The sequence below is a fragment of the Rhinatrema bivittatum genome, chromosome 3 (assembly GCF_901001135.1).
Source record: "Rhinatrema bivittatum chromosome 3, aRhiBiv1.1, whole genome shotgun sequence".
Lineage (NCBI taxonomy): Eukaryota > Metazoa > Chordata > Amphibia > Gymnophiona > Rhinatrematidae > Rhinatrema > Rhinatrema bivittatum.
Genome location: NC_042617.1, coordinates 290,047,033 through 290,065,619, shown reverse-complemented (window position 1 = coordinate 290,065,619; position 18,587 = coordinate 290,047,033). Strand labels below are relative to the sequence as shown.

The following is an 18,587-nucleotide window of genomic DNA, read 5'->3' as shown; positions in this document are numbered from 1 at the left end:
ATCACAAGCAGATTGTGATACATTACAGGAGGACCTTGCAAGACTGGAAGATTGGGCATCCAAATGGCAGATGAAATTTAATGTGGACAAGTGCAAGGTGTTGCATATAGGGAAAAATAACCCTTGCTGTAGTTACACAGTTAGGTTCCATATTAGGAGCTACCACCCAGGAAAAAGATCTAGGCATCATAGTGGATAATACTTTAAAATCGTCTGCTCAGTGTGCTGCAGCAGTCAAAAAAGCAAACAGAATGTTAGGAATTATTAGGAAGGGAATGGTTAATAGAACGGAAAATGTCATAAAGCCTCTGTATCGCTCCATGGTGAGACCGCACTGTGTACAATTCTGGTCACCGCATCTAAAAAAAGATATAGTTGCGATGGAGAAGGTACAGAGAAGGGCAACCAAAATGATAAAGGGGATGGAACAGCTCCCCTATGAGGAAAGGCTGAAGAGGTTAGGACTGTTCAGCTTGAAGAAGAGATGGCTGAGGGGGGATATGATAGAGGTGTTTAAAATCATGAGAGGTCTAGAACGGGTAGAAGTGAATCGGTTATTTACTCTTTTGGATAGTAGAAAGACTAGGGGGCACTCCATGAAGTTAGCATGGGGCACATTTAAAACTAATCGGAGAAAGTTCTTTTTTACTCAACGCACAATTAAACACTGGAATTTGTTGCCAGAGGATGTGGTTAGTTCAGTTAGTATAGCGGTGTTTAAAAAAGGATTGGATAAGTTCTTGGAGGAGAAGTCCATTACCTGCTATTAATTAAGTTGACTTACAATTAATAGCAGTGGCTAATTTCTATCAGTAGCATGGGATCTTCTTAGGAAATCTGACTCAGTCTCCCATCTGCTATCAGGAGTACACTATACCCATTGGTCCTGAGTCCATCTGTCTACACTAAGGAAAATGAAATTATCAGGTAAGTAATTTCTCCATTGGCTGGCAAACTATATTGCACATTGTTATACTTTAGCAGACATCCAGATCACAGTTTATCAAGTAAGAGCTATGGCCACATCAGTAGTTCATTTATTTATTTATTTATTTAAAGAATTTATATACCGGGGTTCCTGTATAGTATACATATCACCCCGGTTTACAAGGAACCATAACTATCGCTAAGGAACCGTAACTATCGCTTCATTTAGCGGTTTACATTGAACATTTAGTGGTTTACATTGAACATTTAGCGGTTTACATTGAACATAGTTAATTTGAGAAAACATAATAAAACATAAATAAACATAAACAAACATAAAATAGTTCATGTGGGAGCTGTTACCATTGAAGACATCTGCAAAATGCAAAGATTGTCTTCAATGTTACCATTGAAGACAATCTGCAAAACATAATAAAACATAAATAAACATAAACAAACATAAAATAGTTCATGTGGGAGCTGTTACCATTGAAGACATCTGCAAAGCTGCAACTTCATTGTCAGTGTACATCTTCATGTCCCATTACTTTCTGGACAATTTATCAAAAAGGGACAGTATATTTGGGCAAGCAGTTTTGCATAAATTGTTTACCTAGTAGTCTACTCATGGTTGGATCTAAGTTGCTTATGCAGTAAACGCTATGCTGTAACCCTCAGCTTGGAACTCGCCCCGTGTCATGGCTAATTCAGCCCTGCTGGTTGATAGAGAAACCAAGTTTGCTTACTATGAACGATGTTCTTTGAAGTCGGCAGGATAAATTAGCCATGCTAAATACCTGTCTTCCTCCCTGGAGAGTTGACTACTTACCTTTTTAAAAAATCAATTGAGGCAGCTCACGAGGCAGTGCCTGCATGGGAATTCCCACATATGCTCAGAGCAAAAGCTCTATAAGCTTTAGAGAAAAGGATCTGTTCGATGCTGTCAGATGCTATCACGTGTATCATGGGTAATTCATCCTGCTGTCTGCAGAGGACACCATTTACAGTAAACAAACTTACTTTTTTTTTTGCAGCAAGGCTTGATAGCCATATATTAAAGATTTCAGGTTTTACAAAATGTACAGTTTATACAATACTAGAATTTTAACCATCTGTGTAATTCTATAAAGACTGTCATGTACATAAGCCCTTTCTGTGTGTTTTGTTTTATGGGGTGGGGTAGTACATAGTGAAGTGCCATGGAAACACACTCCTCCCCCAGTTCCTAGCCATGTATCGCTTGAGCGTGGACAGTGAGGACAACTACATATTGGTGATGAGAAACCTCTTCAGCCATCGACTGGCAGTGCACAGGAAATATGATCTGAAGGTAAGTGCACTCAGAACTCGGAAAGTTTTTTGAATGTGAAGTCCCTTTCCCCTCCTCTGGGAGGTATTTCTCCACTAAAAAAGTGTTCTTGGAGATGAGCTAGCCCATTTCTGCAAATCTGTGGATTTTGTTGACTGCCAGACACATTTGCAGTGAGGAGGCATTTAGCAGCTTCTAATATCTGGAAGCATAAAGGTTATATATTAATTTCTTATCACTTGAGCTTTATTGTATTTTTTTAACAAGAGCAAATAATCACTTTCCCCTCTCATCCACTCTTGCACCACCTCATAGGGTTATAATACATACACTTCCATTCCTCTTTCTCTACTGCCTTCTCAATACTTCTATCAGGGCTTCAGTTTTCATCTTGTAGCAATTTGAGGTGATGAGTTTAAGCATGTAATTAGTCAGAAATTATACTAGCAAAGCAGTAAACTCTGCTGAGGTTGATTAGATTTAAAGCAAATTTCCATATATTACAGCTAACTTGGTAGACTAGGAAGCTAAAAGATTGCTTTGTATGAGTGAGTGAACTGACTTTGCAGTACTCCATCTTTTCTTTTCAACTATGTGTGAGAAGAGAAATTTCAACTTGCATTTTCTGGTTCCAATTTTGTCTTAATACTGGCTTGCAGGAGGTTGCTGATACTCCAGCTTGGTTCCTCATTTTCCTCCCCCCTATGATTTTAGAGCAGGAGAGATGCTATGCTGAGTCAGTCCAAGGTCTGTTGAGCCCAGTATCCTGTCTCCAACAGTATCCAAGCCGGATTCCAAGTACCCGTTGATCCCAAAAGGTAGTCCTCTTTTCTTACTTCCAAGGATATCATTGTCCTTTCTTAGTCTACTTGGCTAATAATATTTTATGGACTTCTCCTCCAGGAAAGTTTCCAAAACTCTTTTAAATCCTTCTATGGCTTGACCACATCTTCTGGCAACAGATTCCACAGCTTGATGGTGTGTTATGCTAAAAAGTACTTTGTATGATTTATTTTAAATCTGCTGGCTGAGTTTCATGGAGTATCCCCTTGCTTTAATATTTGAAAGTACAAATAACCATCCTTTATTTACCCATTCCACCCCACTCATGATTTTATAAACTTAATAAATGCCAAAGTGATCAGACCAAAGGTCCATCAGGTCCAGCATACTGTTGTTGAAACTTTGGAACTTACCCCACCTGGTTTCCTCCCCAGAGAGGGCACAAAGCCAGTAATGAAATAGCCTTTGTTTCAAAACATAACATTTATTAAGTAGCTTAGAGATCTATAATCGCTGGCAGGTTTGTTTTTTATACATACAAAACTTGATAGCAGAAAGCGAAGGAAACAAGATTGTGTTTCCTTAAGGGAGTAAACGGAGCCAGGTATCACAGAATTAACTGCTCACCAGGCAATGCCAGTTTACTCATCATTTTGAATTTGCATTAGTCTTTTATACACTGTTAAACATGGCTCGCACAATTTCCGCTCCTCCCCTCTCTCATCCCCTACGTTTGCTGGTACTTTTCCTTCATGCGCCTCTTAGACATCATATATTATGCTTACTCAGTAGTTCTTTTGTTCTTGTAGCTTTCTTGGCACCTTTCTTATCTCACATTCGCTCTGCAGTCTCATTCTTTTCCACACTTGCACAGCCTCTGTTTTTCTGTCTCTGGGCTGACCATGACCTTTTTATTTCAGTTACTAAAAGCACTGTTCACATATGTCTCAGAGCTCATATGTCTCAGAGCTCATATGTCTCAGATTTCAGTTACTAAAAGCACTGTTCACATATGTCTCAGAGCTCACAAAACCCACCTCACCAACTATCCCAGATGATCAAGCACAATCAAGATGCACAGAGCTTGCTCAATTTTTTGAAAACAAAATTCTCAAGCTAATGGCCCCTCTGGCAACCAGTAACACAGTACCTCCTTCTATCATCACTCCTTCACGCAACCAGAACATAAACCTTGATTCATTCGAACCTATCTCCTCACTTGAAATCGAAATGACTCTCAAAAAGATGAAACCCTCCACTCATCCGACAGATTCCATCCCTTCTAAACTCCTACTCACCATCCCGAACATCATAGCGAAGCCCTTAGCAGAGATAATTAATAGCTCGCTAACCCAAGGACTAGTACCAGACATCCTGAAACTAGCCACCCTCAAACCTCTCCTCAAAAAACCCAACTTGAACCCTACAGACCCAGCTAATTTTCGCCCCATAGCTAACCTTCCATTTGTAGCCAAACTTATGGAGAGGATAATCAACAAACAGTTATCTGAATACCTAGAAGAGCATAAAATACTCACAACAGCCCAATTCGGATTCCGCAAATCCCTTAGTACGGAATCCCTCCTAACCTCTCTAACTGACAGAGTCCTCGTAGGTCTGGAGAAAAAGACCCCATACCTCCTGATTCTCCTCGACCTATCAGCTGCGTTTGATACCGTAAAACACTCTATCCTGATCGACCGGCTCTCAGACATAGGCATCTCAGGATCAGCCCTGGAATGGTTCAGATCCTTCCTACACAATAGGACTTTCAAGGTCAGAATCAGCAACAAGGATTCCCTCCCGGTCAAATCCTCTTTCGGAGTTCCCCAAGGATCCTCTCTCTCCCCCACCCTCTTTAACATCTATCTTCTCCCCCTATGTCATCTACTCTCAAGTCTTAAGGTCACACACTTCATATACGCAGACGATGTTCAGATTCTGCTGCCAATCACTGACTCCATCTCCAGCACCATCAACTTCTGGAACAATTGTCTACAGTCCATAAACTCACTCCTATCTAGCCTTAACCTAGTACTTAATACGTCAAAAACAGAACTTTTGCTTATCACTCCAGATGAGAACCTTCAGCCTACCAACAACCTAACCTCACCACCAATGATCAATTCCACTCAAGTAAGAGACCTGGGGGTCACCTTAGACAAAAGGCTGAACCTCAAAGAATTTGTCAAGAACACAACGAAAGAATGCTATTATAAACTACATATTCTGAAAAAGCTGAAACCTCTCCTGCATTTTCAGGACTTCAGAACAGTTCTCCAAACAATACTATTTTCCAAGATCGATTACTGCAACTCTCTGCTTATAGACCTTCCAACCATAACCACAAAACCTCTACAAATGTTGCAGAACTCCGCCGCAAGGATTCTTACTAACACCAGCAGAAGTGAACACATAACACCCATACTAAAACACTTACACTGGCTCCCCATCAGATCCAGAATCATTTTCAAAGTGCTAACTATAACACACAAGAACATCCATTCACAAACGTCGCTAGATCTAAGCCTTCCACTTCGCCTACACGAGTCTTCAAGACCAATCAGAAACAGATACTTAGGCACCTTACACGTACCTTCAGCCAAGTCCTCACTCAAGAAACGTGCATTCTCGACTGCCAGCCCCCTTCATTGGAATGCCCTCCCCACGGACATTCGCCTCGAAACGTGTACTCGAACATTCAAAAAGAAACTCAAGACCTGGCTCTTTACAAAAGCCTACACTTAAAGGTCTAGCTCAGAACCACATCCCAGAACTTGAATCATTCTCGCTTTTATAATCATATCAAACAACTCCTAATTTTATCCTTGGTCTCACAATTCCAAATCATTAAATATTTGAGCATGCTACACCAATACCTCTTAATCCAGATGTAACCTCAGTTTTTGAAGTCTTCACTCCTATAGAAATAACCGCCAGTTCTTATTTACTTAACCCTATTCTGTAGACGTAAACTTTTCATGAAGACTGTAATCTGTAAACACCTGTATTTATTATAAGAATTTGTATTTACTATTTATATTTATTATTTAGCCATTAACATTGTTCTGTTACCACTTGGTACTATTTCTCTCCTTTACCTCAAACTCTAAGTTCCTACTAAGTTAGCCATGTTATTTATACCCAATTGTTGGATGTAATTGTATATTTGTTTAATTGTTCAATCTGTTTGATGTAATTTTCTGTTCCTTGTTCTGTGTAAACCGAAGTGGTATGCACAAGTGCATGAACTCCGGTATATAAAAGCCTTTAAATAAATAAATAAATAAATAAATAAAATAAACTAGTCGACATGGGGCAGTTTTCTTAAAGCAGTAATTAACCCAATTCCTCATTTCCCTCTTGCTTGGGACAATCATCACCACCAAGGCCATGCGACTGTCTTAGGTTGTCAGAGGGTGTACTCTGATCTTAGCCGTCATTGTCAAGATGACTCATCCTGAGGAGGTCCCTTTCAAGGGAAGCTGCTGTATTAAGGGAAGCATAGAGGTTCTGTGTCATACTTGACCTCTGAATGTTGATCCTGTTTAAGGTGATAGACGTTGTTTGAGCCCAACATCGTTGCATTATCTGCCAGCCAAGCAATAAACAAGTAGGCAAACACATACACACTGCTGTCACAACTATAAGAAGGACCAGAGCAAACCACAAGAAACCCCTGCCAATTTCCCCTAGGGATGTGAGCCAGTTTATCAGCTGTTCCCATCAGGTAGACCAATGGTCATACTTGGGAACTGATGCTGCTGCCTTGGCGCGTTCGACCAAATCCATCACTAATTCAGAATTATCATCAATGAAAACACAACATTGTCCTTTTACAATAGCACATACTCCGCTTTGGGATGATAACAGATAATCTAATGCCATTCGATTCTGCATACTATAAATCCTTAGCTGTCCTAATTCATTAATAGTTTTGTTAAAAGCATACTCATAAGCCATAACTTCTAAAACGGCTTGTAAGCGCTGTATTTTTGTACCATGAATTGAAAAAGGAACCCTGTAACTAATGGAATGACATCTGTAATGGCTAATCTTACAATTTGGCCTTCAGTAAGTGGGGAGGTTTTGTTAGAATTAAGGAACTCTAGCAACTGTTGCATTTCTCTCTTCAATCGGGAATAATTAGCGTTTGGAATCATAGACAAATTTGGATAAATGTGTGTATAGAACAAAACTCTTGCACTGAAACAAATGCCAGCCCACCCTGGAAGAAGTGCTTGGTATGCTTTGTGTCCACATACAAAATAATGTCCTTGTAGGGCTACCAAACCACCTGGGTGAGTCCCTGCACAGGAGAGTGAAGGAAGTCAGGATAAAAAGGAAAACAAAGAATCCATAAAAGGTTGTAAATATCATAAGTGTTACAGGAAGAAAGAAATGACCAAAAGGTCATACAGGGAACTTCATAATAGAAGGGGAATAACCAAATTTAGTATGTTGGTTAAAGTTAGAAGCAGGGGGAATAGAATATGGAAGACCAGCAATGTGCTTACCATAGATACAGATTACAGAGGAAGAAATAAGGGGGAGAGACTTATACATCTCTCTTGAACCCTGAATGTGATCAGACCAGCTTCCATAGATAAAGGTAGTGGAGAAACATATCAAGCAATCATTTATCTGACTCAGTAAGTAAATGCATATACATATTAGAAGTTATAGGACTGGAAAATGCTACAAAATGCTTGGAATGTGTGGGACTAATAAAAACTGCATTAATTCAGATTCTATCATTAATTTGAAAATGTAAATAATTGCATCTGCAAATAGGTACCTAACTAGATATTGACTAGGTATATCATAAAAATATTTTTATGACAATCAGTTATCACATGTCAAATAAAGGTACATTGCCTCATAAAAGCAAGGAAAACAGCATCTAGTTAAGGCCACCCCTCCATAGAACTAGACAAAGAGAAAATCAGGCAAGAAGTGTAAACATTTCAGTTCATATAATGAAGGGTGCAAGATGGCTTCTGTGGCAAAGGATGGGATGATTTCTGAAATCAATGACACATGTCGTATACAGTTCTCCCAGTATGGTACATTTTTTTTTTATATCGAAGCATAGCCTCTTAATTCATTAAATTAGATGTGTATGTTACAGATCAAAACCTAATATAAGAGCAAAACAAATTCAAATTAATCAATGAGAGGATTCCGTCATGTCAAATAACTCCTTGCCTCTAATAATCCCCACAAAATACTATTACTAATCTGCATAATGTTCCCACTTTATTATAAGGTAACTTGCAATAGTCTAAACCACAAACAACTTAGGTGCTCAGACATTACATAAAAACATATTTCACTAAACTGACTAAATAAATTTATGCATTGCATTCTTCAGTCGTTATGACACACAAATAACACTTAAAGACAGACAACAATTAACAAATATTTTAGCTCAAAAATTAGACCAAAAAGTGTTTGGGTCGATCCAAAATAAAACAAAAGTTAGAATTAAAATAGATCTGTTGAAAAATGAAAATCAAATTGGGAAAAAATGTCATCTTCAAGCAGTACATCTCACATGCCATAGAAGGCTTTGTTGTCAACCTGGAAAAATATGTCTGGCATACAACAAAATTAAGGTAATGGTTAGTGAAATTACAGTTCCATTGAAACTAAACATTTTGATATGCCTTCAGCAAATAGCGGTCATGAAGCTACTTTCTTGTCTCTGTTATGTCTCTAGGAGACACTACCACAAGTTGTGGTATAGAATAATACCCAGCTTTAGTTTTTAACCTGCCGTTGAAGTTCTCTATAAGGGCAGAGGCTTGGGGTCTGTAAGGGGTGTGGAACCTGACGCCTACTATGTCATTCACAAAGTGTGTCCCTTGATCACTATCAATTGATTCTGGAATTCCATATCTTGGAATAAATTCTCTCAGCAGAATCTTAGCTACAGAGATTGTATCTGCCTTCACTACTGGGAAAGCCTCCCCCCCCCACCCTGAGAAACAGCAAATCAGTTAGTGCGTACTTATAATTTTTACATAAAGGCAATTCGATAAAATCAGTTTGGATTTGCAAGAAAGGGCCTAGGGAGCCCTGACTGCTGAGACCAACCCCCACCAGTGATACCATGCCAAGGAATGCTCGTAACTTTTTTTTCAATGTCCGAGGGACCTGTACTTTCAAAACAGCCTCAATTCTCTCAGTAGACATTTTTTTTTCTCATCTAGATAGCGAGAATATTACATTTATAATTGACACATTTGAAGTTTACCTTTTAATACCTTAAGACCTAATGAATGCAGGAAACACAGCTCTACTTCAGTATCACCTAGGCAAAACTAGGTGAGACAATACTGAAGTATCTTAACTATATAATTAACATTACCATGCCATAACGTACTCCATCAGTTACACTTACTTGCACCTTTAAAAAAAACTTACAATAGTAACAACTCTTTCCAAAAAGGAAGAGCTCATTCAATTCTGTATTCCCTGCACTGACAAGATACAGATTTCTATCCACTGCAAACAAAATTAAACATTCTTGCTAAATCAAGGTGGTTATTATTCTTAATATCTTTTAATTCCTCACCAGTCTGTTTTTAAACTGAAAGATTAATTCATTGAATGGAGTTTTCTCCTCTGTGTCTTCTCCTGGGAAACACTTTCCTGCATCTCCCACTCACCCCCCCCCCCCCCTTTCTCTCTGCTGCTAACCCCTTAACTGCCTTGTCCTTTCAAGTTTTAAACTTTAACACTAGTAATTGCTTCTTCAGCAATCAAATTGTCAATATTCCCAATAGAGGAGCCCCCCTGTTCCCCAAACAGTTCCTAACATTTGCCACCCTTCTCTGGAAAAGACAGTTAACGATCTCTGAAATCAAATCAGAATTTTGTTCTAATGCTATAAGTTCCCTTAAATCTACAGTGTCTATTTGGTTCAGTAACTGGGCTGGAACATTAAACTGTTCGTAACTAGTCCAGTCGGGCATGTTATCAAAGCCTGGTCACCAGGACTAGTGCTAGACTTACACATGATCCCAGCATTAACAGCAAAAAGGACACTTTGTTTTTCATTTTGCACAAAGATGTCTTGCAATTCTATAGTGCAGAGCAGGAAGCAGGAATGCCAATAGATAATATCCAAAATAAAGGCAAATAGTAAAAACGCTTTCTTACTGCAGAAGCAACTCTAGAATTTCTAATAGATGAAAAATATTTCAATTTATTCTTCAACTACTAGTTTATTTACTGGCATAACACTTTCCTAATTGATATATATAAGCAGTCCTCTAAAATACCCTGCATCATAGTAAACATCATTTCCCTGTACGCAGGAGCTGTAACTAATGCAGAGATCTAACAGAAAAAAACCTCTTAATTGTTACAGCTTTTCGAAAGTACCTTCAGCTAATATTTTACCTAAAGAAAGAAATCCTATTCTGTTCTAACCACATGATTTTTGATTTATTAAGCAAAGAAAGTGAAAAAGTAAAAAATGGAATAATACATTATATGCAGAGAAAATGGACAAGACAGCTGTTCTCTTTTTCCATCAGAGCCATTCACTTTCCTTATTTGTCTCACATACAAGTATTTATTTACCCATCCTTTAAAGAAGCCATACCTTATTAGGTTCTGCTCAATTTCAATTCTAGCCATCAAGAGAGAGTCCACAAAACCAAACTTTTTTTCAAGAATCTACTAAATTAAATTAAACTCCCTTTCTGTAAAAATCAACTAATTTCTCCAAACCTTAATTCCTCATCAGTCTGTTTATAACTTTCAAACAGAAAAAATGATTTGTTTAAACCAGTTCTTTCCCGCTTCCTCTTATCTTCCAACACAGTTTACTCTCCAGCTCCCAATGTCCTTTAAAATTCTAAAACTTCCATGGCAATTTAAATGGAAACTGAGCTGTGATCTTTAGAGCGGATCCCCACTCACTGCAATGCATTACACCCTGGCAGCAATCGGACATAACCAGATTGCAAACAGTGCTTTCCAACAACTTTCCCTTTTTATGCTCCTCTAATCTCCGAGCCCTGCAAGCAAGGCAAAACAAAGGACTAACTGTTGCTGTCTTAAACCTCTTTGTATTGTGTTCCAGTACAAATTTATTAACAAATATACAGGCAAACGAACTAGTATCGCTTCTTAATAAGCTTTCTTTAAGTATTCTGGACAATTGGCCAAAGAAAATCTTTCTTGCTAACAACTGATGTAAGACGGGCTGAGAAACTACCGTCTTCAAACAAAACTAGCCTACTACGAGCAACATTCAAATCTTATTGCAAACTATAAAAACAAACAGGCTGTCAGTTTAAGGCTTTCTGGACTATAGCCCAACCAAGGGTTAAATCTGATTCCTTGCTCTCATAAGGGGGAGGGGAGCGTGGAACAGATTCTGAACCTGGGGATTCTGACCCGGTGCCCATCTTATGCTCCTGTGTAACCATGAACATATTAAAATAATACAAATGTCGTGTCAAGGACTTTACTGTCTTTTATGCTTAATGAATTGCAGCAGCTGTTGCAGAACCGGGGCTGAAAAGTTGCCGTCCTCAGGCCAGCTCATAAATGCATCCTATTCCACCCACACTGCCCATTTCTTACAATGCTTAGTAATGATTTTAACTTCATGTGGAAATAATTCACAATCTAATGCCAGGCAACTGGGGAATCCTGTACCTTGTAACATAATGAACTTAAGCTTAAACTAACTTGAAAAAAAAAATTACCAGCTTCAAACTACAATAAATGTAAATAAAAATACTAACGTATGTAGATAAAACAAAATATATATATATACACCCACGTGTGTTTCATGTACCTCACGTGGTGCCTAATCGTGCCAGTGACCATTAGGTCCTGATTAGTTGTACCTGTGGTCAAAACCAGATCTGCCAGCCGTACACGCGGTCCCGACTGGTCCTGCCGCATTCAAACCATCCTCTGCTACCAAAATGTTGAAACTTTGGAACTTACCTCGCCTGGTTTCCTCCCCAGAGAAGGCACAAAGCCAGTAATGAAACAGCTTTTCAGTTTCAAAACATAACATTTATTAAGTAGCTTAGAGATCGATAATCACCAGCAGGTTTGTTTTTTATACATACAAAACTTGATAGCAGAAAGCGAAGGAAACAAGATTGTGTTTCCTTAAGGGAGTAAACGGAGCCGGGTATCACAGAATTAACTGCTCACCAGGCAGTGCCAGTCTACTCATCGTTTTGAATTTTCATTAGTCTTTTATACACTGTTAAACATGGCTCGCACAATTTCCCCTCCTCCCCTCTCTCATCCCCTACATTTGCTGGTACTTTTCCTTCATGCGCCTCTTAGACATCATATATTATGCTTACTCAGTAGTTCTTTTGTTCTTGTAGCTTTCTTGGCACCTTTCTTATCTCACATGCGCTCTGAAGTCTCATTCTTTTCCACACTATTGCACAGCCTCTGTTTTTCTGTCTCTGGGCTGACCATGACCTTTTTATTTGTTACTAGTCAACATGGGGCAGTTTTCTTAAAGCAGTAATTAAGCGAAATCCTCTCTGTATCTGACAGTGTCCAATCCAGGTCTCGAGTACTTGATAGGACTAGATCTATTCTTTGGGATCCTTTCTCATAACCAGAAAAACAGTGACTTTCCCAAGTCTACATGGCTAATAGTGGCACTGCTCTGTAAAATTTTGATTTTATATTCCACTTTTTATAGCACTTTAGAGTGGATTGTATTCAGGTACTGTAGGTATTTCCCTATTCCCAGAGAGTTTACAATCTTAAATTTGTACTTGAAGCACTGGAAGGTGAAAGTGATTTTTTTCAAGGTCACAAGGAATATTAGTGGGATTTGCACACTGGCCTCCCTGTTCTCAACCTGCTGCTCTAACTACTAGGTGTCTCGTTCATTGGATCACCCCTGGAGCCCTTTTTAAAAACTGGTGCTATATTTGAGGTGCGATGTCAGATTTCAGTTAAAGATTACAGCAATTTTATATTGAGAGTTCTGTGTGACCTACTGGGGGAATTCTGCGCACAAAATTAAAATTCTGCATATTTTATATTGGTCAAAATAACACAATTTACATGACGGTCTTTAAGTAATTACATTTTAAATTAATACAGAAAAAAGTTATTAAAGATGAAGAATTTTAAATAGTTTGAGCAGAATTCCCCTAGAAATTCACTGTAAGAGTGTCCCACTTGCTCTCCCTACTCCTCTGGCCAATTTGCCCTCTCAGGCCCCAACTCCTCCATCTGCCAGTATCTCTCCCCTCCACCTCTAGGCTCAACCCCTTCCACTCTCACCACCCCCAGAGTTTGACACCATTCTTAGTACTGCCCCTCACACAGGTTCCCTCTGTCCCTCTCTCTCACACAGACATGCTCCCTCTCTCTCTCTAGTGCACGTACAGGCTCCCACACACACACACACACACATCCCCTCATACAGAACCCCTCTCTTTTGCATATACACCCACACAAGCTCTGTTTCTCTCACGCATACACTCTCACACAGACTACCTATGTCTCTCATGCACTCCTTCACACAGGTTCTCTCTCACATACACAATCCCTTCACTCAGGCTAGCACCCTCACATACACACGATCCCTTTTTCATACACACCAGCTCCCAATCTCACACATACACACTCCTTCACAATCTCCTCATATAGGCTTCCTCTCTCTGGCACCCACACTCAAGCACTCCCTCTGCTCTCTCACACTCTCCTGTTCACCCCCCCCCCCCCCTACTTTCTCTCTCACCTTCCCCTGCTCCCTCTCACACACACACATTCACTCTCACCATTGCCTTCATCTTCGCCGTGAACAGTGCGCTCCATTTGCAGTATGCCAGGGCCGCCTTCTATGGGCAGTAGCGCAGAATTCCCCCAGGACTAGACCTCTTGGGTGAATGCTAAGATACTGTGATTTTGCTGCTTATTAGTTTGCTGTACTATATCTTCCAGTTTTGGTATGATTCGCTTCATTTCTCAAAAGCATCACCTTCAAAGAACAGCTCTGGTGAGGTTCTCTCCTCATCGCCCTCTCCAGTAAAGATAGAAGCAAAGAATTTACTTTTTCCACTATTTCCTTGTCCTCTCTGGTCATCTAGTGTCCCAAGTTACATTTTTTTCAGGCTGCTTGATTATGATGTACTTGAAAATTTGATTACTAGCTTTTATCTATTTGGCAAACTTCTTTGCAAAATTTCTCTTGCCCTGCCTTATTTTTTATTTATTTATTTAAGTTTTTTTTATATACCAACATTCAAGACGGTAGTCCCATCATGCTGGTTCACAAGAAACAGGGGTGCAATAAACTTTACAATTTGAACAATGGTGCAGAAAAGCAGTTACATGTAACAGGGAATCAATAACAAGGAGTAAGAAGGAAAATGTTATAACTGTTGCATCTATTTTACCAGTATTTGGGCTTGCTTTCTGTTTTCTAAAATGTCTTTTTGGATTTAATAGCCTCTTCTCTTTCATCATTTAACCATGTTGGCAGTCATTTGGTCTTTCTTCAAAATTTTTTGATGTATGGAATGTTTTCTCTGTGGACAAACAGGATATCAGCCACACAAATTGGTGATGTCAGAACAGAAATGTCTTTCAAAGCACAGAGAAATACCTAGATTTCTAAACATGTGCAGATCTTCTGTGCAGCCACTAAGTTTGTCTCCTCGGTGTTTTTTTTTTCCTTTCTTTCTTTTGCTAATGGACATGAATTTGTGCTTTTTTATTTTTTTTAAGCCGCTTGCTTTTTTTTCCTTTTCTCTTAAAACATATTTGTCTACAAATCTAAAAAAAAATGAATTATACCATTTTTCTTTCTTTTGGCATTATTCAAGATTTTTTTCCCTCCAAAATCAAGTTCAACATCGCCTCAGAATCAAAACCACGCTTCAAGATGCCCTAGATCCTGCAAGAAAATGTCTTGACTTTTATAATTGCTGTACCGATGTCTGGGCCCTTCTCCCGACATTCCAAATTGCACTAGGTGTGCTTGCATGGCTCCCAGGGCCAGAAGATCGAGGAGCCATTTACCCTGAATTTTTTAGAATTGCCTTACTCATTTCCTGCAAAAAGGAGAAAAATCTACACCTGCAGAAAAACCTTTACCCAAAATGAAGAGCAGAATCCTCTTATGCTCTGAGTTGAGACTCTGTGCAAGCATCACTTTCCCTCCAGTAATGAGGGAGGTGAGTCATGTTCTTTATTGCCAAAGGATAGCAGAACAAAGAAAAAGAACTCCCACAATCTGGCACAAAAGAATACAAGGTCTAAAGTTACCCATATAAGACTTACCCAGCTAATCAACGATTTTTATGGAGATATTTAGCAGCATAGCTGCACTGCTGTCTATCCCTTGTAAGTTAGCTAGGACTTATCCAGCTAACTTAATTGGATATCTTTCAGTCTCTACCCCAAGGAATCTTGTCAAATACTTCAAGAGAAAAGTTCAAGATGAACATTTTGGGAAGGTCTCAAACTCATGGCACAGATAGGAGAAAGATGTGGCTGTGGATAAGAACATAAGATATGCCATACTGGGTCAGACCAAGGGTCCATCAAGCCTAGTATCCTGTTTCCAACAGTGGTCAATCCAAGTCACAAGTATCTGGCAAATACCCAAATATTAAATCTCAAGCCACTATTGCTTATTAATTAATAGCAGTTTATGGATTTTTCCTCTAGGAACTTATCCAAACCTTTTTAAAACCCAGTTACACTAACTGCCATAACCATATCCTCTGGCAATGAATTCCAAGCTTAACTATGCACTGAGAGTGAGAGAATTTTCTTCAATTTGTTTAAATGAGCTACTTGCTAACTTCATGGAGTGCTCCATAGTCCTATTATTTGAGAGAGTAAATAATCGACTTACATTAAGTCCTTTCATAATTTTGTAGACCTCTATCATATTCCCCCCCCCCCCCCCCCTCCCAGTCGTATCTTCTCCAAACTGAACTTTCCTAGTGTGTAGCCAGATAGACTCAGGACCAATGGGTTATGTGCTCCCCTGCTAGCAGATGGAGACAGTCAGATTTCAAAGTTGACGTTGCCCTATATATACCCCTGCAGTGACCTCAACCATTCAGTATCTCTCCATCTCCTAGCAGATGTGGATTTTGCCTCAGGAACACAGTACGCTTTAGAAGAGGAAATTTTACCTTTAAATTGGAGAAAGGAGAGCGGGGCTCAATCTGCAGTGATACCTAATGGTTCCTGGCATGGACTTTGCTACTGAAGCAGCTGAAAGGCAACGGGAGCAGGAAGCCAAATGCAGCAGTGACTGCCTATGCCTTCTCCCCCCGCAGCCAGAGACCATCTCTGCACTCAGCCGGTAAGCACTGGGCCTGGGTAAATAAAGAACTCCTCTGATTCAGAGACATGGAAGGGCTTCAGTAAGTCTTTCCTCCGGTCTCCTTGCTCTGTGTACTGTATCAATGACATTCCCAATCTTATTAGGGCAAGGGAAGGGAGTTTCCAAGCGGGTTAAGCAGCCCCCAGTGGGCTAGGCCCTGCTTCAGACTCTGGCACGCCACGGGGTGGTTTGGTGCAGCGCCATTTTCCCCCATTGACCGTAAGTACGAACGGTGCAGGCCGGCCCTGTTGCGCGTATAACTGCGCACATTCACGCACCACCGGAAGCTTATACTTACGCTTGTCGGGGCGGATTTGTGCACACTCAAGCTCAGGTGCTAATCGGCTGAATGCACAAGCTACAGTAACTATGGCTCCAGCACCAAAGAAGCACAAGCAACACTCCTTTTTGTGCTGCCTGCCATATTAGGACTGCACAGTCTGACCTAGAATCCTTTCTATGTCAGCACTGAGAGGAAGCCCAGGGAGGGCTGGACTCTAAGAACTTCTCCAAGCCTGGCCACTCTGTCAGAGCACGGGTCAGCCACGACCTTATCTGGTAGCACCCCGGATCTGAGCAATCCCGGGGCTGCATCCTCCCTGGGAGAGGGCAGGTCAGCGGCACATACCCCAGTTCCTCATGGGCTAGGTATGAACCCGGCAACCTTTCCTTGGGTGGAATTCTTTCAGGGCCTTCAAGCCTTTGTTCAGGTACAGTCAGCTGCTGTCCCTGCCTGATCTGAGCCCCAGCTGGGAAGCCCTTGTCCTCCCAGCCCTATCAGCTTGCCTCGGGACATGCCTCATCTCCTGACAGAGACCCAGACAACACGGACGACGATGGGGATGAGACTCATTGGAAGACTGGGAAATCCCTCCAGACCTGGAGCTATACTGGATTGTGCTATGTTTTTTCCACAGAGATGAATTGCCAGCCCTGGTCTCCCAGATCCTGAAAACTCTGAGAGTTCCTGGCATGGATCCTATGTCTGAACCAAAGAGGAATCCCATCCTGGTGTCTCTATGGAAAGCCTCTTGCTATTTCCCGATGTTGGAAGCCAACCAGGAGTTGATTGACCTGGAGTGGGACACCCTGGAAGCCAGTTTTAAAGATCAGGCCTTGGAGGCCTTGTAACCTCTGGACCTGGTGGCCAAAGAATGCCTGCGTTTCCTGAAAGTGGATGCCCTGGTCTGCGCTGTCTCAAAGTGAACAACTATCCCAGTAGAGGGAAGCGCGGCCTTGATGGATGCACATAATAGGCAATTGGAGTCCATCCTTAAGCAAACCTTTAACGTGACAGTAATGACACTGTAGATTGCTTCCTGTTGTGCCCTGGTGGCTCGTTCGTGTTTGCTTCTCGAGAGAGAGGCAGATAGCTCAGGGGTGCATCCCAGAGAGACTGTGGCACCTAGCAGATGCAAGCTCTGATTTAGTGTGTACCTCAGCCAGAGGAGTAGCCTCAGTGGTGGCGGCCAGCTATAGCTGCGAAATTGGACGCGACCTCTAAGGTAAACCTCACAAAGATGCCCTATAAGGGATCCCTTCCCTTTGGAAGCAAATTGGAAAAGCTAGCCAGTACGTGGGGTGAATCTCCAGTGCCTTGACTACCGGAAGATAAGAAAAAGAGGTCACTGCACCCCTCACCCATGAGGGGTCGGGCCAGGGGCTCCCAGTGCTTTCGACCCTACAGAAACTCGTAATTTCAGACATCTCTGCCCTTGAAGGTCTCAGTCCTTTCAGAGCCAACAACCAAAAAGAGGACCTGATTCAGGTTTGACCCGAACTTCCCAATGAAGTTTGGCCGACCCATCCACGGGACGAGGAGATAGGGGCCAACTATATCCCTCTTCTATCAGAGGTGGGTCGAGATCACGTCAGACAAATGGGTGGGTACTGGACATCATGTGAGAGGGGATACGCTTTAGAACAGTGTTTCTCAACAGGTGTGTCGTGAGGTCCTGAGAGGTGTGTCGCAGGCTGCTGTCTCCTTATCAGCCTGGGTGGGAGTTGGTTGACTTCTCTTATATTGGGACTGACAGGAGGGCTACTCTCACTGCCTTCTCTTTCTGTCCCAGTGGGAGGCTGTTTCCTCTTTCATCCAGATCAGAGCGAGATATTGCCAGCTCCTGTTGTTCTGGGCCCAATGGGACACAAACTTTTATCTTCCCCTTCTGAGTCTGGGAGTGATGCTGCTGCTGTTTTCTTCACCCT

At 41.0% G+C, this 18,587-nt stretch overlaps 1 protein-coding gene across 1 annotated transcript in view; it reads left to right on the top strand.

Moving 5' to 3' along the window:
• Positions 1 to 18,587, top strand: part of PIP4K2C (phosphatidylinositol-5-phosphate 4-kinase type 2 gamma) — a 111,238-nt gene that overhangs the window by 65,145 nt on the left and 27,506 nt on the right. The window contains exon 5 of the mRNA XM_029594928.1: positions 2,111 to 2,257. Coding sequence (XP_029450788.1) covers positions 2,111 to 2,257 — 147 coding nt within the window. The remainder of the gene's footprint in view (positions 1 to 2,110; positions 2,258 to 18,587) is intronic.